The 25,176-nt window shown below is 38.8% G+C and overlaps 1 protein-coding gene across 1 annotated transcript in view; it reads right to left on the bottom strand.

Moving 5' to 3' along the window:
* The window catches only part of RINT1 (RAD50 interactor 1), a 30,098-nt gene extending 7,112 nt beyond the window's left edge, over window positions 1-22,986 (bottom strand). The window contains exons 1-11 of the mRNA XM_008149910.3: window positions 22,545-22,986; window positions 22,043-22,088; window positions 16,280-16,464; window positions 15,278-15,519; window positions 11,054-11,227; window positions 10,806-10,955; window positions 10,123-10,279; window positions 7,288-7,398; window positions 6,968-7,193; window positions 5,920-6,057; window positions 4,053-4,252 (exon numbers count right to left, since the gene is read on the bottom strand). Coding sequence (XP_008148132.1) covers window positions 4,053-4,252; window positions 5,920-6,057; window positions 6,968-7,193; window positions 7,288-7,398; window positions 10,123-10,279; window positions 10,806-10,955; window positions 11,054-11,227; window positions 15,278-15,519; window positions 16,280-16,464; window positions 22,043-22,088; window positions 22,545-22,586 — 1,671 coding nt within the window. The 5' untranslated portion in view covers window positions 22,587-22,986. The remainder of the gene's footprint in view (window positions 1-4,052; window positions 4,253-5,919; window positions 6,058-6,967; window positions 7,194-7,287; window positions 7,399-10,122; window positions 10,280-10,805; window positions 10,956-11,053; window positions 11,228-15,277; window positions 15,520-16,279; window positions 16,465-22,042; window positions 22,089-22,544) is intronic.
* Between the last annotated feature and the right edge of the window lie 2,190 nt (window positions 22,987-25,176).

Here is a 25,176-nt window from a genome sequence, read left to right as displayed (position 1 = left end):
AAATAATTATTGTTACAGCCAGAGGCCAGACTAAAATAAATTATGATTGTGTTTATCAGATTTTTATTGTGTTTACATCTGTAATTAGTATATTTATTTTTGTTTCCTATTTATTTTGGTTTATTACCCTGTATTTAAGATAAAGACTACTTTTCATATTTCACAGTAAAGGAATACAATTTTTGTCTATGTTTTAGCAGTACATCATAATTTTATATATAACACAATATATAATACATTACCAGTATACTATAATTTTTTGTCATAAATTCATAATTTAAGATACATTCTTGTCATGTTTTATAGACTTCCTCCCTAACCCAAGTATTAAATATTTCTAAATGTCTATGTTCGGCTTTATGTCATTTCTGCTCTTTTTGTTTTATTGCATTAAGATTAGATTTGACAATGTACAGAAATTTTTAATTAATTTACCTTGTCCATTTCTGTGACTCATGTGGACACATTCAAAAATTACATTTTCCTTGGTATACTGTGAACTTGTCACCAATTCTCAGTTAATCTAATTATTTAACTGATTTTTCAATCCCCACCTTATCTAGTATATTTTTTAAAGTGGTACTTTTAAGTCTTTAGTTAAAATTACTTTTTCCACCTTACTGAAAAACCACACACAAATATTTTAGCTCTCTCTCTTTTTTCTTTTTGGCTAAAACTTGAAGTATATTCCCCTATTGTTCTTTTACCCCGCCAATAGTAAACAGCTTTATTTACTTATTTCCCCCTTTATTTTTTTTTCTTTGATTTCCTCTTTGATTCATTGGTAGTTTAGTAGCATGTTATTTATAGTCTCCATGTATTTGTGTTTTTTCCAGTTTTCTTCCTGTAGTTGATTTCTAGTTTCATACCACTGTGGTTGGAAAAGATGCTTGATATGATTTCAGTATTCTTGAATTTACTGAGACTTGTTTTGTGGCCTAACATGTGGTCTATGTTAGAAAATGTTCCATGCACATTTGAAAAAAATATATATTGTGCAGTTTTTAGATGAAATGTTCTATAAGTGTCTATTAAGTTAATCTGGTGTAATGTGATAGTTAAGGCCATCGTTTCCTTATTAATTTTCTATCTGGATGACCTATCCACTGATGTGAGATATTAAAATCCCCAACTATTATTGTATTACTCTGGATTCCTCCCTCTATGCCCATTAACAATTGCTTTATAAAGTTAGGTGCTCCTATGTTAGTTGTGTAGATATTTACAATTGTTATGTCCTCTTCTTGGATTGACCCCTTTATAATTGCTATCTCCTTGTCTTTTTTAAACATTTTTGTTTTAAAGTCTATTTTGTCTGATATGAGTATTCCTATGCCAGCTTTCTTTTCATTTCTATTCTCATGAAATACCTTTTATCATCCCTTCACTTTCAGTCTGCATGTGTCTTTCAATTAGAAGTGTCTCTTGTTAGATGGGTCTTGTTTTTTTAATTAATCTTATAGGTGGATCACGTTTTCAAATCCACAGAGCCACCCTGTGTCTTTTTATTGTAGCATTTAATCCATTCATATTTAAAGTAATTATTGATAAGTATTGCCATTTTGTTCATTATTTTTTGGTTGTTATATAGTTCTCCTCTGTTCCTTTCTTCTTCTCTTGATCTCTTCCCTTGTGGTTTGCTGTTTTTCTTTAGTATTTTGTTTGGATTCCTTTCTCTTTGTTCTTTGCATATTTGTACGTTTGTAGCTGTAGTTACCATGATATATATATATATATCATGATATATATATCAGTCTATTTTAAACTGATAGGTGTTTAAATTTGAAAATATTCTATAAGGACAATTTTTACTCCCCCTCCCTTTACATTATTGATATCATGTTTTAGATCTTTTTCTGTTGTGTATCTCCTAACTACTCATGGTTTAAGTCTGATACTTTTTCTTTTGATCTTTGTAGTAGCTTTTTACATATATGATATGCTGTATTTATTAAATATTTGGCTTTACCTGTGAGATTTTTCTTCCTTTTTCCTATTTTTGTATTTCTAGTTATGACCTTCCCTTTTCTGCTTAAAGACCTTTAATATTTCTTGTAAAGCTGGTATAATGATGATGAACTCCTTTAGTTTTTGTTTGTCCAGGAAACTCTTTTTTTTTTTTTTTAAATATATATTTTTTTATTTCAGAGAGCAAGAGAGAGGGGAGAGACAGAGACATCAATGATGAAAGAGAATCATTGATTGGCTGCCTCCTGCATGCCCCACAATGGGGATCAAGCCTGCAACCTGGGCATGTGCCCTGACTGGGAATCTGACCATGACCTCTTGGGTCATAGGTCAAAGCTCAACCACTGAGCCATGCCAGCTGGGCTAGGAAACTCTTTATCTCTTTAAATTCTGAAGGATAACCCTGCTGGGTGAATTATTCTAGGTTGTAGGTGCCTTTCTTTTAGCACTTTAAAAATATCCTGCCACTCCCTTCTGGTCTATAAAGTTGCTGCTGAAAAATTAGCTCACAGCCTTATGGGGTTTCACTGTTTTTTTTCCTCTTGCCTCCTTCAAGAATGTCTCTTTAACTTTTGCCGTCGTAATTATGTCTTAGTGTGGGTATCTTTGAGTTCATCTTATTTGGAACTCTCTGTGCTTCCTGGACCAGGATGTCTGTTTCCTTTCCCAGGTTAGGAAAGTTTTCAGCCATTATTTCTTTAAATAAAGTTCCTATTCCTTTCTCTTTTTCTTTTACTTCTGGGATCCCTTTATTGCAAATGTTTGAGCATACTGTTTTTCATTTTACTTTTCTATTTTCATTTCATGATATAATTATATAATACTTTATAATGTTTCTTCATATTCATTATCCTCATTTTAGTTTTTTCACAAAAATATATTTATTTCACTGTTTTATGATCATCTTAATTCTCTGTTATGAAACCTATTTCATGGGACAAGCTGATGAAAACCCAAGCTAATTTTTGTATCACACAGATGATCTTAGAATAGCAATTCTTATCCCCAGGGTACCCTGTCTAAGAAGGAGTCCTTGGAGACCCTCTGGATCATTTTAATGTCTAAAACAGCTATAGACATTAATCTATGTATGTTAAATTGGAAAGGCTAAGTTTCTGGAAGTACATATTGGAAAATCTGGTTAACAAAGCCCTAACACCCAATATATTCCTTGGATTAATAAAAAGAGTAAAAATAAATTACCAGTTAATAAATATATATTTAGGCAGACCAAATCTGTTAACACATGGAATCTACATGGAGAAAAGATGGGTAAGTAAAATTATTAGAGGTAAAAGGTCTTATAAGTACTTGTTAATTGGACCCAACATTTTGATATTTAGATTTAAAACATACCTTCCAATACTTTAAGAAATCAGTTAATTTTCTTGGATGTGATAATGGTATGGTGGTTATGTTTTTTTTTCAAAGGGAGTTCTTATCTTTTAGAGGTATATATATTGAAATATTTACCAAGAAACATGATATCTGAGATTTGTTTCCAAATAATCAAACATGGGGAGTGGAGGTTTCATTTTGTTTAAAATGACATAAAACTGGTATTAGAAGCTGGGTGATAGTCATATGCAGACTCTTTTTATTATTCTATTTACGCTTGTATATGTTTGAAAATAAAAAAACAAACAAAATTTTAATGTATGAAATAATTAAAAATTTAAAAGTAGTTTATATTTTTGTGATTCTTCATAATTTGTCACATTTTGAGGCATTCAAGAGATATCAAGTGTTATTATTTTATTTTCCTTAAAGTTCTGGATTTTATTGACTTTTCTGAGATGACAATTACCATACAAGTAATTCCCAAGTATAAAGTCTAAAGAGAACTATAAACAACTATTTCATGAAATGTTGGCTTTTTTTCCCAATGATGAAAATATCAGGATTATTTAACCATTTGAGAGTTGACTGAGAAAAATATGTACTTTAATCACACCTTTTAAGTTTGGCCTAATTGTTTTTCTGCCCAATGTGTATTTTTGCTTGCTATAGAATCAACATTTCAAAAGGTAAAACTGTTCATACTACTAATGTATTATTTAATATAAAAAAGCACATTAACTTACAACATTGTCAGCCCAGTCTGCTAGTACTGTTGAGATATAGTTCACAGCATTAAGAATTGCACAGTATCGAAAGCCAAGGGAAGCTCTGGTCTCTTCTTTCATCACCTGAGTCAGTCGTATCCTAAAATCATCTACTAAGTCCTTCTGTAACTCCAGGAACTGCAGCTTTCTGGAAGCTGTGGGAAGATTTTTATACCTGTCTGTGGAGAAAGTTAAGAAATATGAAGGTTCTTGGCACTGTATATGATATAGTTATAGGTTTTCCCTACTGACATGCCTTGGTGCCTTTCTCAAAAATCAATTGACCATTCAAGTATGGATCTCTTTTTAAATTTTCTAAGGAGGTGGGTTTCATAAGTCTATGTATTTGTCAAAACTCACTGAACTGTATACATAAAATCTATGCTTTTCACTGTATATAAATCATGCCTCAATTTTTTAAAGGACATATGAAATAATTACATACAAAAAGCACTCCATTTCTTCAACAAATAAATAACATTTTTTTTAAAGGAAGGAGGAACTAGGATAGCTTAAAATAGATACCTACGTTAAGGATTTATAGGTGAAATGGTAAGCTGTCTGAAGTGTTCTTTCAAATACTCCAGGGAAAAAAAGAGTTGGGGAGAAAAATATATAATAGAAAAGTGAGAATTTAAGAAAACCTTAATAACATATACCTCAGGGTTCATTATATTATGCTACATTGTGTATGTTTAAAAATTTCCCTTGGCCCTGGCTGGGTAGTTCAGTTGGTTAGAGCATCATCCCAATATGCCAAAGTTGCAGGTTTGGTCCCCAGGAAGGGCACATACAAGAATGCATAAATAGTGGAAACAATGTTTCTCTCTCTCTCTCTCTCTAAAATCAACGAAGAAATACTTTTAAAACATTTTTCTTTAAAAAAAAGAAAATTTCCGTAATGAAAAGTAAAGTTTTTCTTTAGCTCAGCCAGCGTGGCTCAGTGGTTAAGTCTCGACCTATGAACCAAGAGGTCACAGTTCGATTCCCGGTCAGGGCACATGCCCGAGTTGCAGGCTCCGATCCCCAGAGAGGGGCGTGCAGGAGGCAGCCAATCAATGATTCTCACCATTGATGTTTCTATCTGTTTCTCCTTTTCTCTCAAAAATCAATAAGAATGTATTTAAAAAAAAAAAAGACAATGGGGAAAAAAGGGGACATATGTAATACTTTCAACAATAAAGAATTATTTCTTTTTAAAAACATGAGTTTTTCTAAAATTTTTATGTTTGTGATTTCATATTTTTCTTAAGTTGCAGATATGGAATTATTTACTGACTAGGCTGGAATAACACTTCTTCGGGTTATACATAAAGGCCCAAGAAATGGACAAGACAGAGAGGATGGAGGTAGTGAGGACGCGGTGGCACCTGCAGAACCAGAGGCCTGTAGGAAGCCATGCAGACGCTGCAGACCAACCAGGTTAGAAGCTGCTAGGCCAACCTCGGGCCAGAATATTCTTGCTCTATTGGAAGAGTTTCTATTACTACTCTAACCCCTAAAGTTAATTTATTTTACTTTCTGCAATCTTTGGAATATTTAAATTTTTGGTCAATCACAAACTAAATGGCAAGAGAATTCAGGTAGTAAAATCAATTCCCATTTGTTTTTTATGTAACAATTCATGAACTTCCCCTCATATATACCAATGTTTAAGATCTTACTTAAATTATTAAAAATATGAAACCTAGAATATTATGCTAGAGTTCTGCCAAAATAGAAACTGAATTTGAAGATTTTATAATAACTGCTATGTAATATTAATTTTGTTGAACTACTTGAAAAAAGTATCACAGGAAGAGTTAGTACTTTTAAGACAGTTTTATCTTAAAAGACTTATACTTGCCAGTTATAACTAGGAGTAGCGTCATAAAAGTTTCTGCACAGTCTGGAACTTTCATCTCATCCACATCAGTGATATCCTTATATTGGGATATCCAGGCAGCTTCTGATGAAAGCATTGAGTCCATTTTTTGAAGAGCAACTGATAATGCAAAGAAAGGATTATGTCAAGTAGTTACAGTCATTTCTAATTTTTCAGCTCACAATTTTTTAGGAATGATGACTTTTTTTTTCTTTTCTTTTTATTGTTTAAAGTATTACAAATAGTAGTACATATGTCTCCCTTTTTTCCCCCAATGATGACTTTTCTATAAAAAATAAATCAACAGCCTCTTACTAGTTGCACTGTATTTAACATGCTCTATTTTAAGGTTAAGCAAGATACTTCTCCCTGCCAACCCTACCCAAAATCTTCAAAATAGTTATACTGACTAGACAAACTGCATCCAAAATGATTCTACCAAGAGCAGAACTACTATATGTAAAAATCTATAAAGCAGTTAAATATATGTATACTAGAGGCCCGGTGCACAAAATTCGTGCACAGCAGGGGGTGGGAGGGTCCCCTCAGCCCGGCCTGCACTCTCTCCAATCCAAGACCCCTCCCTGCCTGATCGCCCCTAACCGATTCTGCCTGCCAGCCTGATCCTCCTAACTGCTCTCCTCTGCTGGCCTGATCCCCCTAACTGTTCTCCCCTGCCAGCCTGATCCCCCTAACTGCTCTCCCCTGCTGGCCTGATTGCCCATAACGGCCTCTGCCTCGGCCTCCACCACCGTGGCTTTGTCCGGAAAGATATCCAGAAGATGTCCAGTCTAATTAGCGTATTACCCTTTTATTAGTATAGATATTCTACTGGCTTAAATATTACACTCTAGAAACATGGAGAGTGCAATTACAGGAAAAAACCAATGTTTGATGAGGAGAAAAGAAAATGACCTCTAAAGGCAACTTGGTAAACTCTGACCAAGAAATTTCTTGGAGAAAAATACCAAAAATTAATATGCATAAAAAGAGACATCTCTCCCCACCCTATGGCTACATGAGCACTTACATTTTCTCTCCACAGTTAACCACCTCTGAAAACAGGTTTCCTCTGATAGAATATGCATACAATTAGCAAAAGTGCCAGGATAGCCATGAACACTGTGTAGCTCCCTTTCAAACAACAGCACCTCATCCACCAAATGACAGAAGAGATTGTCATCATAGAGCAGACAAGGAATATCAGCTGCTAACTTCTCCAGAACCAGCATCATAAGGCCCCGAGAAAATTCAAGCTAAAAGAAATACACAAGCAAGCGTAAGGTATTATACATGACAAGCTATTCGTGGACACTCTAACACTGGAATGCTTAGGACTGAGTCTCTTACCATTGCATTTGCTGAAGAGCCTGCTTTGTCTAATATTGGCTGAATCTTCTCATCCAGAAACTGTGTGTGGTTCCCAATCCACATAAGCACTTGAGTCAAGTACCATTCAGGCTAGAAAAGGAGGTAAAATAGTTTGACTTCTTTAGTCATTCCAACTAGAGTTACAATTAAATGGCTCTATTTCATTGTATACACACAACACTTACAAAAATTAGTTGAAAATTTCTACATGTAAGAGCACAATTTCTATTCTGAATTTTAAACTCATGCAAAGCTTAATAACCAAATGTTTCCTAATGTACTCCCAACAAATTCCAGCAATGTGGCTTACATCAATAAACTCAAATTTATGCCATATATATATTTAAAACCTAGCATTTACAAATATATAAAATCAGTGTTCCAAAGAACTGATGACCTTTAAATTGTTTCTTTTTTTGAAGTAACATTCCAAAATAATTTTTTTAAACCTCACCTGAGTGAGAATATTTTTTCCATAGATTTTTTTTGAGAGAGAGTGAAGTGGGAAGGGAGAGGGGGGGAGAAAAATTGATGGGAGAGAGACACATTGATTGGTTGCCTCTGCTCTCACCCCAACCATGCCCTTGAGCAGGAATCCTGTGACCCTTTGGTCTTTGGGCCAATGCTTTAATCACTAAGCAAAACTGGCCAGGACTCAAAATAATTTTTTAAAACATTTCTTTATTGATTAAGGTATCACACCAAAATAATTTTTTTAAATATATTTTTATTGATTTCAGAGGAAGGGAGAGGGAGAGGGAGAGAGAGATAGAAACATCAATGATGAGAGAGAATCATTTACCGGCTGCCTCCTGCATGCCCCTTATTGGGGATCGAGCTCGCAACCCGGGCATGTGCCCTTGACCAGAATCGAACCTGGGACCCTTCAGTCCACAAACTGACAAGCTATTCACTGAACCAAACTGACTAGGGCCAAAAATAATTTTTAAACATTATTTTCTGCTTTTTCTTTTCAAAAGGTAAATTAAGAAAATAATTTGGCTGATCTACATTACAAAAATTATACATGCCTTAAAACAGGTATAATTATAGAATAGGAAATGTTAGTATGCAGCATTTTAAATTGTCCCTAGAGATGATTACATAAACCTTCCAAGTTTTGCTAGACAGGGATTAAACATTTAATGAATGGTCAATCCCTGTTGTGTGCTAGATGTTAGGAATACAAAAATGAGTAAGAGGCAATCTCAGATTTCGGAAGCTGCATAGATTAGGCTTGATGTCAGAGTACCTGGACCACTGGAACCACACTTTAAAAAGCAACCAACATAACTCACAATTTTCTTACCTCAAATTACTACCTCTCTACAGCTTTAGGTTGATTGCTTTGTCTCACTACTTACTAATTGGTTCTACTGTTCTTTCTACCAAGACCCCATCCAAAACAGGAGGAAACCCATGAAGTACAAAAGAACAAGCTGAAATTAAGAACCAGAAATCCACTGCCCCTCTACTCCTTCCTTTGCAAGCATAACTGTCTACCCCTTGATTCCTTAACAATTCTATCAAGCCTTTAAACTCATTTATAGCCGAAACCGGTTTGGCTCAGTGGATAGAGCGTCGGCCTGCGGACTGAGAGGTCCCAGGTTTGATTCCGGTCAAGGGCATGTACCTTGGTTGCGGGCACATCCCCAGTGGGGGTTGTGCAAGAGGCAGCTGATCGATGTTTCTAACTCTCTATCCCTCTCCCTTCCTCTCTGTGAAAAAATCAATACAATATATTAAAAAAAACAAAACTCATTTATATATGACATACAAAACCTGGTGTAATCTAGAATTTAATAACATTTAAGTCAAAAGCACTTGCTGAACCCCTTTGTTGCTTGCATTGCATTAGATGTAGCAAAACACAAGTATAAACAAGGTACTATCCACAGCCTAGCAATACACCAGTTTATAATTCTCAATAAATTAATCAAATTTCATTGAAAACAAATGCCTATGATTATTTTTCAAGCAAATTAAAGAAAAATCTCACCAATATGCCCAATATACATGGGTGTAGTCCCTCAATTAAAATGTTGGTGATAATTCCTTCAAGCCATTGCCATCATTTATTCCCATTCTCTCTCTTGCACAGCTGTAAGTCATTTTAGCAACAGCCCCTCTTTTCAAAAGCTAATGCTCTACTATCTTTTGACTTTCACTTCTCTTTCTGATTTATTTATAAACCTGAAGGAGCAATTTACATGTGGATCCAGTTGTGCCACGCAATTGCTACAGCACACCCAGGGGAAAACTTGAGAAACTGATTAGATGATGTAAAAATAAGTGAGCTGATTCCCACAATGTATCAATATAAGTCCCAAAATCCTATATAATAAAAGGCTAATATGCAAATTGACAGAAAGGCAGAACAACCAGTCGCTATGATGTGCACTGACCACCAGGGGGCAGACGCTCACCAGGGGTCAGTGCACTCCCACAGGGGGAGTGCCGCTCAGCCAGAAGCCGGGCTCACAGCTGGCGAGCCCGATGGCGGTGGCAGGAGCCTCCTGCCTCTGCTGCAGCGCTAAAGACCCCTCGGAGAATGTCTGCCGAGGGGTCCTGGACTGCGAGAGGGCGCAGGCCAGGCTGAGGGACAGCCCCCCCACCCCCGCCCCAGTGCACAAATGTAGTGCACCGGGCCTCTAGTATATCTATAAAGGGCAGTGATAAAACAGGAATTAAATCTTTAGAGAAATATCAATAGGATCAGATTTTAACTTAAACCAGAAGTACATACCCCAAAGTACAGAAACCCTTAACATTTGCTATTAATAAAAACCAAGGACAAGAGTTGGCAAAGCACACCTTGCTTATAACATTAGTCTGTCGGTTCCCTCTGAAGTGATACCTGAACCTCTTCTGCAGGGGAGTCAGCATAATCTGGATGGGCAGGATGACAGAAGAGGATGCAGGAAGGGAGTATTTTTCTGGAAGTTGTTTTGGCTCAGTGAGTAATTCATCTCTGACATAGTCAAGTCAAGGGAAAAGAATCAAAAGCACATGTGTATGTGTGTATATGCACACATACATTTTTCCAACAAAGATATAAGACACTAAGTAAAAGTTATAATACTGATAATATGTAATCTTCCTATACATTAGTTAGAAAATGCATGAAAAATGTTATTAGAATTAATATGTCTTTCTTAAAATAAAAAATAGTAGTAAAAAAACACATTCAAATAATCATTTTATTAAATTAACACTAAGTTAATAGGTTTCCTCCCAATTACCCATTTTTATCTACTGTCCCAAGAGATTATGTGAATCAAACTTGGGTCAGTTACGTATTTTAGGCTGACCCTTGACCTCCCACCCACATGCAGTTCACTATGAAAGAAAACAATCTACTACTCTGTGAGCTTATACAGATCAGGTCCAAACCAGTCCCATTTGGCTTTTGGCCACTTTCAAAAAGTTTTACTCTCTAGTCACAAATCTACCATAGAAAAATAAATTTTAGTAAGTTTTAACTCCAACAAAGATACGAGGTTTGTAGTTTCAGAAGCTGACAAAATAGTGTCTCCAGGTTACTATATATCTCAGGAGCGCTGGCTGGTCGACTTAAGCCAACAGTTTGAGACTGAGGGGGTGCGATGAACGGCCAATGAAGCTGTGCTAAAATTTCCTCAAAATCACTGTAACAGAAAAGTAATACACATATTTCAATAAAATCCAACGATCAGCAAATATCTATCTGAAAGTAATTGCCATAAAATATGAGTAAATTCCTTACCTTGTAAGCCTGTCCTTGAGAATTTTATGCCAGAATTTAACAGTGGCTCTCATGAAACCAAGAAGATGAGTACAGGATGATTCCTGAAGCTTGATGTCAAGTTCTGCCATAGACACCAGAGTAGAGGCTGCCTCAGGGACATTGTTGGTCATCAGATATTGCTGAATGTTATCACTGCAAAACAAGGCAAAGCAAACTTTAAAGACAGTAATTCCAAAGCAGAAAAACTGCTTCTCCTATTTTATATAAAATTAATCCAAGGAAGAAAGAAGCACCACACAGAAGTGGCTTTTTTACCTGATACCCATGTCTCTGGGAGCCTAGTCTTCAAATTCAGCACCCTTCCAAGAACAGTTGCCCGTGGTCAAGACCCTCCTACACCTTTCCCTTCCCACTCCTCCCAACGGGACACATTTGTCCTGGGTCATATTCCCTCAGGCACTGCTCATTTCTGATAAATCTGCCTTTTACAGAAGTTTTTATTACTTTTTTTTTTTTTTGTAGTCTTTAGTATCTTAATCCAAGGGAATAATGTGGGTGGCATCTGGTAGGGTCAAATATGGTGGTCTTCAATCTTTACCTACTTTGCCCAGTTGAATTTGATTATAAAGGACTGAATTTTAGACACCTTAGAGCCCAGGCCTTTCAAATTCGCTAGAAAAGTTCGAGATAAAATTTAAGGTAAGCTCTACAGCAAGGGTTGCAAACTCAAATGCTTACAAAGGCCGAATAGGGAAAGTAAATTTAAAAAAGCAAAGTGGGTGGGTAATAAAGGCTTCAGCCAATTGTTGTCACACTAAAGTGTGGGTCTAATGTGGCCAAATCTTTAAATTTTTCTAGAAAGGAAGATTAACAATATTTCACATAAGCTCCTGTTAGGTGGCTCAGTTGGTTGGAGCATTGTCCCATATACCAGAAAGTTTCAGGTTTCATTCCTGATCAGGGCTCATACCTAAGTTGCAGGTTTGATCCCCAGGCTCCCCCTCGCCCCTTCCCCTCTCTCTAAAATACAATTAAAAAAAACAAACAAACAAACCCAAACCATATCCTCAGGAGAGGAATTTAAAAAGAACAATGATTTTCATGTAAAAGAAAACTATTTATTCAAATTGTTTAAAACAAGCCAAATTCAACATATCTTTAGGACAAATTCAGCCTATGAGCTACCATTTGGGCTCTATAAAGCAAAACATTTTATTTTAAAATGAATTGTTTCTTTTTATATAAAAAAATATATTCCATACCTTAAAGTCATCTAAGAATAAGGAATAAAATGTAACCTTTTCAGTAATGACTCTCAGTTCAGGGGTCACCCCTGCAGGAAGCCTGAAGTAAGCTCTCCACGAGGCAGCCTATGCTCCTTCTCCCTGGGCGCTTGGCACTGTCTGGAAGGTGACTCTGTGCCGGACTCTCCTCCCTGGCTGGGTGTGCGGTTGTCATGCTCCTGGGGTAGACACAGTGCCTCCGCACAGAGAGAAAGGTGTAGCCCACCTGCCAGCTCTGCCTGCACTAGTGTTTTCCTCTCCTTTCTCCAGGAGCTGCTTGAGGTTCCCACGGTCACTGTTTCGGACCTCAATAAGAACACTAAGCTCATGTTTTATTATTCTGCCAGCCCTTTTAGCCATCCCCTACACTCATTCTCTCACTTTTCTTTCTTCTCCCTTACTAATATTTTTTTATTAAAATTTCCAACAGATCTTGTCTTTTATAGTTACTCTCAGAATTTAAAATACTATTTTTTTACCCCATAGGGCATCAACAAACCCACCATTTCTGTAATTAAGATGCTGGGAGCCCTAGCTGGTTTGGCTCAGTGGATAGAGCATTGGCCTGCAGACCAAAGGGTCCTGGGTTCGATTTCAGTCAGGGGCACATACCTTGGTTACAGGCTCCTCCCCAGCCAAGGCCCTGGTCAGGGCTCATGCAGGAGGCAACCAGTCGATGTGTTTCTCTCACATCGATGCTTCTCTCTGTCTTTCCCTCTCTCTTCCACTCTTCCTAAAAATCAACAGAAAAATATCCTCAGGTGAGGATTAACAACAACAACAAAAAAGATGCTGGTAGTTGCTCTTGTTCTGATGGTTAGCATGCCCAATTAACTGCTGTATGAGGAGGTTCTTCCCTATGTGTTATGGCAAATCTCACTGATTTCCCACTTTGAAGACATGAATCCAAACTAAGTGTTACATTATGTTAAAACAAAGACTACCATGTTAAAGAAATGTCTATATGTTATAAAAGAAATTTTAAAATGTACAAATAACCACAGAATACAGGAGTACCGACCTGGATTAGATCTCCACACAACATGAAGCATGAATGACATTCAGAGCATAGGAAAAGCCAGGGTTATAGGGTTCATTCAGAGTGATACTGTTGAACTGTAGTATTCAAGAAACAGGGTTAAATGTAAAGATGCTACTTCTAGAAAGAAGAAACTACTTTTTTAAAAAAGAAAGCGCTACAGAATAAAAATAGTCACTAAAGGGAAATTAAGAGATAAGGAAAGTCTCAGGAGCCCAAAAGAAAGCTAGAAATAGAGATGTATCACAAAAGACCTACAGGAAAAAACATGTTATTAAAAAAAGTCTTAACTGCTCTACTTGATTATGAGTTTGATTCCTATTTATAATGTAACTCCCTGGACATATTTTCTTTTAAACAATTTCACCAGAAAAAGGCTACCCATAACCATGGCCCTACTTTAATTAATCTATTGTTTTGGCTACTACAAGACTGAAGCTTTTACCTAATAAGGTTAGAATTTATTACAATAACTTAATAAGGTTATTAATATTATCCCTTTTTAGTATTTTCTTTCAGAGGGCAAGGAAAAAAGTAAACTAAAGCAAGGTTTAAAATTCTTTCACTGTAAAGAATTTATCTAAACAAAGAGACACTCTAAAAAGCTTAAGTCAACATCTAGAATTTCTAATAATGCTACAATCTTAGGCATATCACCTTTTCTGTAAAGGTAAAACATGTATGCAAAGATTTTCGTATTATACTGATAGTAAAATTATTTAAAATCTCAGGAAACATATGCAAGACAAAGTGATACAGTATTACTGGTACTCTTTAGAAGAAATAACATAAAATATATCAACTACTAGAGGCCCAGTGCACGAAATTCCCTCAGCCCAGCACTCCTGCAGTCCGGGACCCCTCAGGGGATGTCCGACTGCCGGCTTAGGCCCACTCCCCTTAGGACATCCTTAGCACAGCCGCAGAGGCGGGTGAGGCTCCCACCACTGCCACTGCACTCGCCAGCCATGAGCCAGCTTCTGGCTGAGTGGGGCTCCCCTTGTGGACGCGCACTGACCACCAGGGGGCAGCTCCTGTGTTGAGTGTCTGCCCCTTGGTGGTCAGTGCATGTCATAGCAACCAGTCGTTCTGCCTTTCGGTCAATTTGCATATTACCCTTTTATTACATAGGAATTATTATATAGGATGATACATTTAAAATGAGACATCAAGACTCTTGGATGACTTTTTTCCCTTAATGGTTGCTGACAGCTTTGAGGGAAGAATAATTAAAACAAAGCAAAAATGAAATAGTACAGTTTAGAGGGGCTGGGGGACTATATCATAAAACCAAATAATCTGCCAGCCTAGGTAGAAATGTTAACTTAGCTTAATTGAAAGGTAATACTGATACAATCAACCACCAGTGATATGTATTCAATTCAAAAAGAGAGCTAGAAATAGAGATGTATCACAAAAGACCTACAGGAAAAACGATGTTATTAAAAAAAGAAATAACTGTGCTAGCGAAAAAAAGTAAAACTCTTATTCATCTAAGAACACTTGGAGCTCTTATTAGATGATGCCCACTGGAAAAAATTCAAATTATAGTGAAAGTAATCTATGTCATTAAGTGACCATCTCTAAAAAGTAAAAAAGGATTATTATCACACTGAGGGACTATGTTATTAAACTGGCATTATAAAAAGTGGTTTTTATCATGTGTTCAAATACAACTATAAGATTTAAATTTTTAATTAGATTACTTTCTTTCAAATGCAAATTAATCTCCCTGAAAAGTTTATATTCATTCACAATAAAGGAAAAGAATCATTATCATAATGCTACTTTAATAACAACTGGTAAAATTACATTATTATAATCTTTAATTAACTCAATTATTTAATGGCATGCATGCAATCTCTAAGACAGAGCCTCAAAGGAAAATAATAATTATGAGAACAAAGAAACCCATTTTACCTTAGTTCTTCAATTTGTGAAATCCATTTAAGGTAAGCGAGATGCCGTTCTATCTCTTCAATTTGGTTAATCATGGCCCCAAGATCTTCCATCCAGGGCTGTGCGGTCAGCAAATGGCTATTAATGGAACTGACGAGATGAGTCTCTTGATCCAGAAACTGATTGAGAAACTGCTTTGATTCTTCTGCATTTTTTAAGGCATTCTGAATTCTTTTAGGGATTTCTGATGAAATCGTAAGTACCTGATTATACCAAAAACAAAAAACAGCAGCCATCAGATAAAATTTGCATAGCCTTTTTTATTCATTCATTACCTTCAAAATACATGTTTGTTCTAATAGAATTGAAAATTATCAATTAAAAGCTCCAAAAGAAAGATCCGATTTCTGCATCCTGTACCAACCAAACCAAAGACCCCCTGTAAGCATCTTTGGGTCTGCTTTCATGAAGCTCAGTACTTTCAGAGAGTACTTTCCAGCTACATAGAAGAATATATACAAATATTAGGCATCAGTACAATATAAAAAAATTATAGAATAATTTTAATTTAATCAACACCGATTAGACACTCTGTACCAGGCTAGGGATAAACATAAATAAGACACAGCATCTACCATTACTCAGTTGGTATGGAAGAAAAATGTAAGGCAATATTTCAACAGTGGGCTGATGAAATAAAGGAGATGCTAGGTGCAATGGTGTACTAAGATAATGCTTCCCAACCTGAACGTAGGTGAAGGTGAGAACCTGGCATCCAGGTGGAGGGCAAGGGGCGGCAGTGTCCGCAGAGCGTGCAAGGTGTCGCGGGGCAGCAGACATGGCCCTGATGGCAGGCTAGGCCTAGGGAACCCTACACACGCACAGTTTAATCATGCGCTGGGCCTCAAGTATTGATCATAAAACGTTAAGCTATACATATTTCAACTATATATAAGCTTGCATATTCATATTAACTATATAATAATGGTCGTTAATATTATTTCCATGAGTTTTAATACTTGCCTGTTCCTCTAACTGCATTTTATTTTCTGTCATCTGTTCTATGAGTTTATCAAGCTTCTTTAAAGATTTAAGGTCATTTCCAACTTCCTTTTCTATAAATGCTGACACATAGGAAGAGAGATCACCATTATCTGTAACTTCACTGACTTGTTCATTTCCAACAAGAGCTGCAATATTTATGTCACCTAAAATGAAAGAAAAACAATTAATCAATATCAGTAAGTACTACAGAGTTAAAGGAAATAAAAAAGATATACAAGGCACTATACCTACCTTCAAAAGTTATTAAAGAAAACAATGTATATACAGTAAATTATATATTATACACACACACAAAAAGTTTATACCCAAATGAGTATATATAGTGTGTATACACTGAGTGGCCAGATTATTATGATCTCTGAACACATAATAATCTAGCCATTCAGTGTATATCCTATATAATAAAAGGCTAATATGCAAATTGTCCCCTCGACCAGGGACAGGCCAGCCAACCACCCATGTACCCTCCCCCTGGCCAGGCTGGCCGGACCCCACCCATGCACGAATTCATGCACCAGGCCACACACACACACACACACACACACACACACACACACGGAGTGGCCAGATTATTATGCGTTCAGAAGGCTCACAGCAGCTTCTTAATAATCTGGCCACTCAGTGTACATGTACATGCATATGTACACTATATATATTCATTTGGATATTTCTGTATATACATCTATATATATTTTATGTGTGTTTATCATACACAGAAATACCCAAATGAATAACTATAAAGCAATCTATGGATCAAGTATTACAAAATGCTTAAGAGCTAAGAAAATTTCTCAAGAGTGAATGAGAAATTCCTAAAGTCCTAGTAACCACAGGTTTCAATAGATGTTGGCATAATAATGCAGTTACAAACAAATATTGAAGTTTTCTAGGAGACCTTACTTCTTAATAATCTATTTTATTACTGGGAAACAAAAGGTCAAATCTGATTTTATTTGTGCAGTGTTTATTAAATTAGTAATATATTTTCAAAATCTGTAAGGAACCAGGTGGTAGGACTTTGTTTTCAAGATGTTACAACAAGAAAAAAAATAGTATTAAAAGATTTCAAGTATATGAAAAAAAATTGAAAGTGATCAAAGCGTAAAAATTCCTTCTTATGTAAGAGTAAAAAAGTTTTAAAACCTTCAAATGTCATTGTATGAAGATGTTCATGTCAGAAACAGAAAAAAAAAATGTAAAAAGGAAATGTGAGAGAAAACACAAATTCCCAGGGAAAACAAAATGGCTGATGTATCCACTGAGTGTACAGTCCAAAGTGAGATTCTTTCCATGGCAAATAAACTAGTCTTGGACTAATTCACACAGGACTTATTATTTTTTAATCCTCACCCGAGGACATACTTAGAGAGAGGAAGGAGGGAGGGAGAGAGAGAAGCATCGATGTGAGAGGGAAATATTGACCGTTGCCTTCCATATATACCCAGAACAGGAATCAAACCTGCAACCCAGGTATGTGGCCTCACCAGGAATCAAATTGGCAATCTTTCGGTGCATAGGACAACACTCAACCAACTGAGCCACTGGGGCTGGCCACTCTGGACTTACTAAATGACAAAAACAAGTGCTCTGGAAGCCAACCTATCTAATAAAAGGGTAATATGCAAATTAACCATCACTCCATCACAAAGATGGTGGCATCCATAGCCACAAGATGGTGGCGCCCAGTCCTCTCAGCCCCGCCAGAATTCCTTAGTTCTGGGGGGGGGGGGGGGGGTGGCCGCTGAGAATGGGCAACGTGAGCAGCCTGGCAGAATGCTTGCTTCATCGCCGTGGCGACCAGGCAAGGGTTCCACCCTGGCCACAGAGGGCCTCTGGGCAGCAGGCATGGAGCGGCCCGGGTGGGAGGTGGGGGGGAAACACTTGCATCATCGCCCTGGCAACGAGGCAAGCATTCCATGCCTGGCCACGGATGGGCCTCTGGGCTGTGGAGGGCCTCTGGGCAGCGGGCGCAGAACGTCCAGGCCCCGCAGAGAGCTACTGGTGCACGGATTCGTGCACAGGGCTACTATTTTTTTAGAGAAGAGTGGTAGCACAGGCAACACTGACTAGCTTTTGGTAGCTTTGCTCTCATCCCATTTAGTATGTGATATTTCCCAGAGTTCACAGCTTACAATAATTTGCCATTTTTACTTAAACAAAACACTTAAGAAAACAAATTTCTAGAGACTACATATTCCATTGCAAAGGAATTATTTTCCACTGTCCTAAGTTTGTGGACTAACAGCACTGCTCCTCTTTCCCAGAGTATCTCTAGCTACATCATTGCTGACCATCTGTGCCAGAGTGGCTTTCTGAACGTGCCCTATCCCCCAGAGAAACCTGAAGGCTCACAGCAGCTTCTTAGCAAAGAAGGTAGCAGTGACATGACCCACAGTTGGCTGTCATATCTTGCTCCTTCCACTCCACCCCAGTGTGCTAAGATAAACCGTTTCCCTTTGAAGTATCTGTTTCCATAAGCTATCCCCTTTTGGTTACTTATGGTTTGCTTCTTCCTGGAGAAGTTTAGAAAACCTGAATTTTGGGTCAAGATTGGTATAATGGTAACTCCATTTCACTGTGCACTCATTAAGTTCCCTGATATTAACCATGCTCAACTACACTCAGTCCACAACTTGAATTATTCCATATACAGGGCTTACTCTCCCTAGATTTGAGTAGTACCTAGGAATTAAAAATGAAAACAAAAGCAAGATGATGTAAAAATGTAGACTGATCTCCAAATGAAAATAAATACTATAAAATAAGGCCCCAGAGAAGGCGAGAGTGGCTTCCTGGAAACCCAACATTGGCATAAATGTGAATATAAAGTGCATTTCTTTACTTCAGGTTTGCCTGAAGGACTTGGTCCTCTCTAAACAAGCCACTCACGGTGAGTTAATGAACAAATTAAACAGTTGGTTGAATTAGCATATATTTAGAAACAAGGACTATAAGAATTTCTTTAAATAAGTAAAAAAGTATGTGGCATGAGAGAGAAAGTTGGGAGACAAAACAGAGCCTCCTGGGGAGCAGTACTGGTTGGACTTCACCTCTTTCACCTCTGTTATTCCTTGGAGCTGCCCTTGTACAACTTGGCTCTTTACCAAAAACAAAGTTTCAAGAACGCAGTAATGAGAGAAAGCCAAGAGGTGATAATCAGCCTCATCACAAAACAACTGTCACTTCTGATAAAATAAAATGATGGCCCTAGCCGATATGGCTCCGTGGATAGAGCGTCGGCCTGCGGACCGAAGGGTCCCAGGTTCCATACCGGTCAAGGGCACATGCCGGGGTTGCAGGCTCAATCCCCGGTAGGGGATGTGCAGGAGGCAGCTGATCAATGATCCTCTCTCATCATTGATGTTTCTATCTCTCCCCTCTCCCTTCCTCTCTGTAGAAAATCAATAAAAATATATTTTAAAAAAATATATGAAAAGATGTGCCTAAAGTGAAAATGTAACTATTGTATATTGCTTAATTACTTATGTTAAAGGTTAACAAAACATATGCCTATGTATTTAGTACTGAGTTTGTTCCTTTCCTCAACACCCCCAAAATAAATTTTCCTGTTTTATTCAACTTAAAAGAATTGAAAACCTGGTTCTTATGCTTTAAGAATCAGTAGCCCTCTAGTAGGTAGAAGCAAAACTTGCATCTGTCTATGCCTCAACTTCCCAACTATAAATCATAACTTTTTTCCAGCCTAAACTTAGTTTGTAAATAGGACTAAAACCCATGTTTTCTGACTCTCAGCCCAATACTCTTATTTTCTTCTCCTTCAAATATGAACAGAATTGGCTGGTCCACATTAATATTTTCTATTAATACAGAAAACCTTCTACTGTTACATAGAGGAGTCATAATGCCTTCTTTCTAAATTATCTTAAATAAAACAAGTGAGTTATGCGATACATTTGCAGACACAGGCAGGGCTATGTGCAGAGGGAATATTTGTGAATGCTAAGGTTTCTCTAGCTTAGGGAGTAATTTCTATCTTCACTTACAAAATTTAACTCTTTTGATATAATCATTTAAATACAGCATAGACTGTTCTTAGTCAAAGACACTCTTCAAAATAACACATGGATGATTTGGAGGTTTTTATGTCTCTCCTTTTCTCTTTTTTTTGTAAAGAACACTCCTAATTGCAAAGAAGTTGCCCAAGCCAAAGGAGGAACAAGGATAAAGTCCAGTCTGTGTCTATCATTTTATTAACATGATAGCTCAACAGGCATCAACTCCCAGGCATGTGAATGGGGCAAAGGTGGAAAAGGGGAGGGTTTAACTGAAAGAAATGGGGTACTCAAAAATCCTTTAGGAAAAGGAGCTGAGCTGTGACAGTTCTGATATGTCAAGTGTTACGGAGTACTTAGAGCTTTCTTTCTGATGCAGATTACATCAGTGTAAACGGAAAGCCTAGTTCCTAAAGCTAATATGGTAACATGGGCACCCTTTCTCTTACCTCTCATTCCCAGACCATTTGCCATGATCAGAAGAACCAAAAACCCTCTGATAGAATGGGTGTTACATGCTTTTCCTTTCCTCACCAAAAAATTTCACTTCAAAAGCCCCTAAAGATTTCTTGATTTCCAAAAGCCTGCTGAGCAATGAGTTAAGTAAAATGGCAAATGTCCCCATCCCTGACATACACTCCTGTGCTTAGGAGATGGAGGTATTAACCTTTCCCTCTTCCTCGTCCAGTCCAAGATCCAAGAACCAAGTTATCCATTGTGTTCTTCTCAGATGAATTTTTTTCCTCACCCGAGGATATTTTTCCTTTGATTTTTTTTTTTTTTTTTTTTTTTAGGGAGCATGGAAGAGAGAGGGAAAGACAGAAAAGATACATTGATGTGAGAGAAACACACTGATTGGTTGCCTTCTGCAAGAGTCTTGACCAGGGCCCAGGCTGAGGAGGAGCCTGCAACCAAGGTATGTGCCCTTGACCATACTAGAACCCAGGACCTTTTGGTCCCCAATCCGACACTCTATCCACTGAACCAAACCGACAAGGGCTCAGATCAATTTTTAAAAATATATTGTTTTATTGATTTCAGAGAGGAAGGCAGGAGAGAAAGATAGAAACATCAATGATGAGAGAGAATCATTGATTGGCTGCCTTCTGCTCGCCTCCTACTGGGGATTGAGCCTGCAACCCAGGCATATGCTCCCGATGGGAATTGAACCCAGGACCCTTCAGTCCACAGGCCCAACACTCTCTCCACTGAGCCAAACCGACTGGGGCTCAGATCAATTTTTAAGCGCATATTCACTGGTCAAGTCTTACTAAACAATGATCATTTGATTCCTTTGAACCCAATTAAGGTGTTGGTCATCTCTCCTAGATCATTAGCCCCTCCAAATTCCTGATGCTCCATAGTTGGTGCTTCGTTCAAATAACAGGCAGGCCACAATTATATGAACCCAGTATGATGGGCAGAACTCCAGGGAAACCACACAAGTCCCTACCCTAGGTAGGTAGGGGTCAGGAAGTGCTCTCCTCCAAATCACCCCATTATTTTACAATTTTAGAGAGACAAAAATATGTGTATAATTATAATCAGTATTTAATATTATGCAAGCATACTGTACAGAAAAGAAAAAAAAACACACAAAAAAAAACACCACTTCATCTAAAAGACCCCTCTCGGAGGCAGACCCTGGAGGGCTGAGTTTGGAGAGAGGGCGTGGTGGACAGTGCTAAGGTGTATGGAGTCTGCTTACTTTTCTCCTCCACGTTCTTCCTTTCATCCCCACTTTCAGAGCAGCCCTAGAAGGAGAACAGGTGTGACAGACACATTAAGAGGGAGGTGATCCATGGAACTCACGCAAGGTTCCCAGAGGGCATCCACAGGAGGGCTGCGAGGTCCCAAACCCTGGGGCCTTCCTGCGCGGTCAGAGCCGCCCGATGCAGGTTCCAAACACAAACCACCACCTGCCCGAGGCCACCGCTGCTGTCACCTCCCCAGAACCGCCAGGGCTACCTCCCCAGAGGGATGTGTCATCTCACCGGGATGGCCCGTCACAGCTCCCGCACTGGGGCTCCCTCACCTGGAGGTCTGTGCCACCTCACCAGATGGCAAGGGCCAGCTCCCCCCGGCCACGCGAACCACGTCCTCCAGCCGGCCGCCAGGACCACCTCCCTGAAACCCTCTCCCCAGGTCGGGACGGTGCCCCCTCCCCGGGCCCCCAGTGTCCCCTCCCCGGGCCACCAGGGCCGCCTCACCGGGGTTGCCGGCCCCTCGCCGGTCTGGCCGGCCGGGAGCATCCCGCCTTCGCGCGCGTCCTCCGCTCCGAGCGCAGCCAGCGTGGCGTGTGAGCGCGGCCCGCCGCGGGCCCCCGGCTCAGCTCGGAAACTGCGGCGCTGAGCGTCGGGGCGACTTCCTCCGTCTCTCTGGTTGCTTCCTCTTCTCCCAGAGAGGACCTGCCGCGCAGCCGCGTGCGGGCGCCCCCTACCGGCAGGGCGCCCAGCCGGCCGCTCGGGCCGCGGGCCCCGCCCGGAGGCTCTCGGGAGAAAGGGGGCCAGTCCTTCCCAACCTCCTCCACCACGCTGGGGCCCCTCGTGATGGAGCTTGGAAGCCCCGCCTCCTCCACACCATGCATTCAAGATGGATCGTTTCGATGTGTGTTTTAGATGACATTTCAGATGTTCTGAGAGTGTGGGGGGGCTTGTTGACTAGCTTTAACGTAATTCGGTCGGGCTGTTTAGTTGGGGCATTTCCAATGCCATTATCTTTGGATCCTTTAAGGTTGATCTGATGCAACTACAGATGCCCTGGGAGCTGTCGGGAGGAAAAGGACTCAGCGTCTCATAGGCACTTTACCCAGTGCAGAGCCCGCCCCAAACCTGCCCTTTGCCAGGGAGAAGGAACACGAGTTACCTGGTAGCTAGAGGTAGGTGGGGGACCCAGGGACTGGACAACTTCAGAAACAAGGTGGAAGGTGGTACCATAGAGTCAGTCATAATCGGGGGCCGGGGGAGCAACCCTAGAGGAAACAGAAACCATTCAGTGAGGAGAAAACTTTTTAAAAAATTCTATCAGTATCCTGAGTGATGAAGTCTCATTGCAACCATAAAACAATAGCAGATTACTGTTTCAATAGAAGCACTCAGCCATGGCCTGTGTGGCTACGTGGTTAGAGCTTGGGCCTGCACACCAAAGGGTCGCAGGTTCCATCCTCAGTCAAGGGCACGTATCTGGGTTGCATCTTCGATCCCCTGTCAGGTCAGGGCTTGGGCGGGAGGCAACCAATCCATGTGTCTCTCTCACATTGATGTTTCTGTCTCTCTCTCTCTCTTCTCTCCCTCCCCCCCCCCCCTCTCTCCCTTCCTTCCACACTCTCTAAAAAGTAATGGGGGGGGGGGGGGGAGGAAATCCTCAGGTGAGGGTAAGAAAAAAAAAAAACAGAAGAAACATTCTGAGACAAAAATATGATAGCAGAAATGAAAAGTTCAATAAAAGAGTTGGAAGATGGGAAATATCTTAGGGGGCAAAAAGCAAAAGGGCAAAGAAATGAAAATAAGAGATAAATAATAAATTAGAGGACCACTCCAAGGGGGCCAAAATCTGAGAAATAAAGAGTTCAAAAGAAAAAAAAAACAATAAGGATTAGGGAAGGAGTGATCATCAGCAAAATAATTCAAGAAAATTTTTCCCAAACAAAAAGTTTCCAGACTGAAAGGGCCCACTGAGCGTCCAGCACAATGAATAAAAGTTGACTAATCCCAAGGCTCATCATTGTGAAATTGCAGAACACTGGGGGCAAAAAGACAACCCTTAGCGTTCAGAGAGAAAAGCAAAGGATCGAGACTCAGGATATTTTTCAATTTCCCAACAGTCACAAAGAAAGCTAGAAATCATGGGAGCAATCCTATGCATGTCAAAGAGAATTTTATTTAAAACTGGCATTTTTTGCTTAATTATTAGTTAACTACCAATCAAATGTGGGTAAAGAATAAAGGTATGTTCAGCCATTCAAGATCTCAAAAAATTTCCGTTTCATTTACTCCTTTTTTGGGGAAACTACTGGAGATTGAGCTCCATTAAAATGAAGGACTAAACAAAGAAAAAAGAGGAGATAAGATATAGGAAAGAAAAGATACAACACAGGATTCTCTTTCATCGATGTTTCTATCTCTCTATCCCTCTTCCTTCCTCTCTCTTTAAAATAAATCAATATATTACAAATTAAAAAGAAGAAGATACAACACAGGAAAAAAGTGATGTCCTGACAACTGTGCATTAGACACAGACTGGTGCAGGTCAGAAGGGTCCAGGAGAGACTCCTCCAGAGTCATGAACTGATAGAATACCTCATCTATCTCAGTCTCTGCAGGAAAAACAAAAAGCTGAGCAGGAGAAGTAATCATAGTATATAGGACCATTTTGCCCAAGATGTGATGTAGTAAAAACAAATCTATTTTAGGCATATAAAGGGATGATGGGAAGTGTGATGGGAGTGGGGGAAGGAATCAGGGAGGTAAGAAGAACTTAATTCTTATTTTTCATTAAGTGAAGTCAATAGATAATACCTAAAAGTGAAAAACCAAGAAATAGAAATACAAATATTTTATGTAGAGAAATGACGGTAAGTATCTTAATAACCAGTTGAGAGATGAAATGACTGCCTCTGAGGAGAGTAAAGTAGGTAAGGGGAGGAGTCGGAGACAGTCTCTGCGGTTCCATTGCAAAACTCGGACCACAGATCCAACTATTGGCCAAAGAAATGTGAATGCTTTCCCTCCACACTCATTTATGAGAGTTAGGCCAAAATCTCAGAGAAGACAGTTTTTAAATTATACAAAAATTAAAAGTTTAGGTTTGAATATTTTACTGCATGGCTGTGATAAAAATATT

The sequence above is a fragment of the Eptesicus fuscus genome, chromosome 14 (genome assembly GCF_027574615.1).
Source record: "Eptesicus fuscus isolate TK198812 chromosome 14, DD_ASM_mEF_20220401, whole genome shotgun sequence".
NCBI classification, from domain to species: domain Eukaryota; kingdom Metazoa; phylum Chordata; class Mammalia; order Chiroptera; family Vespertilionidae; genus Eptesicus; species Eptesicus fuscus.
This window is presented reverse-complemented; position numbering and strand designations above follow the sequence as displayed.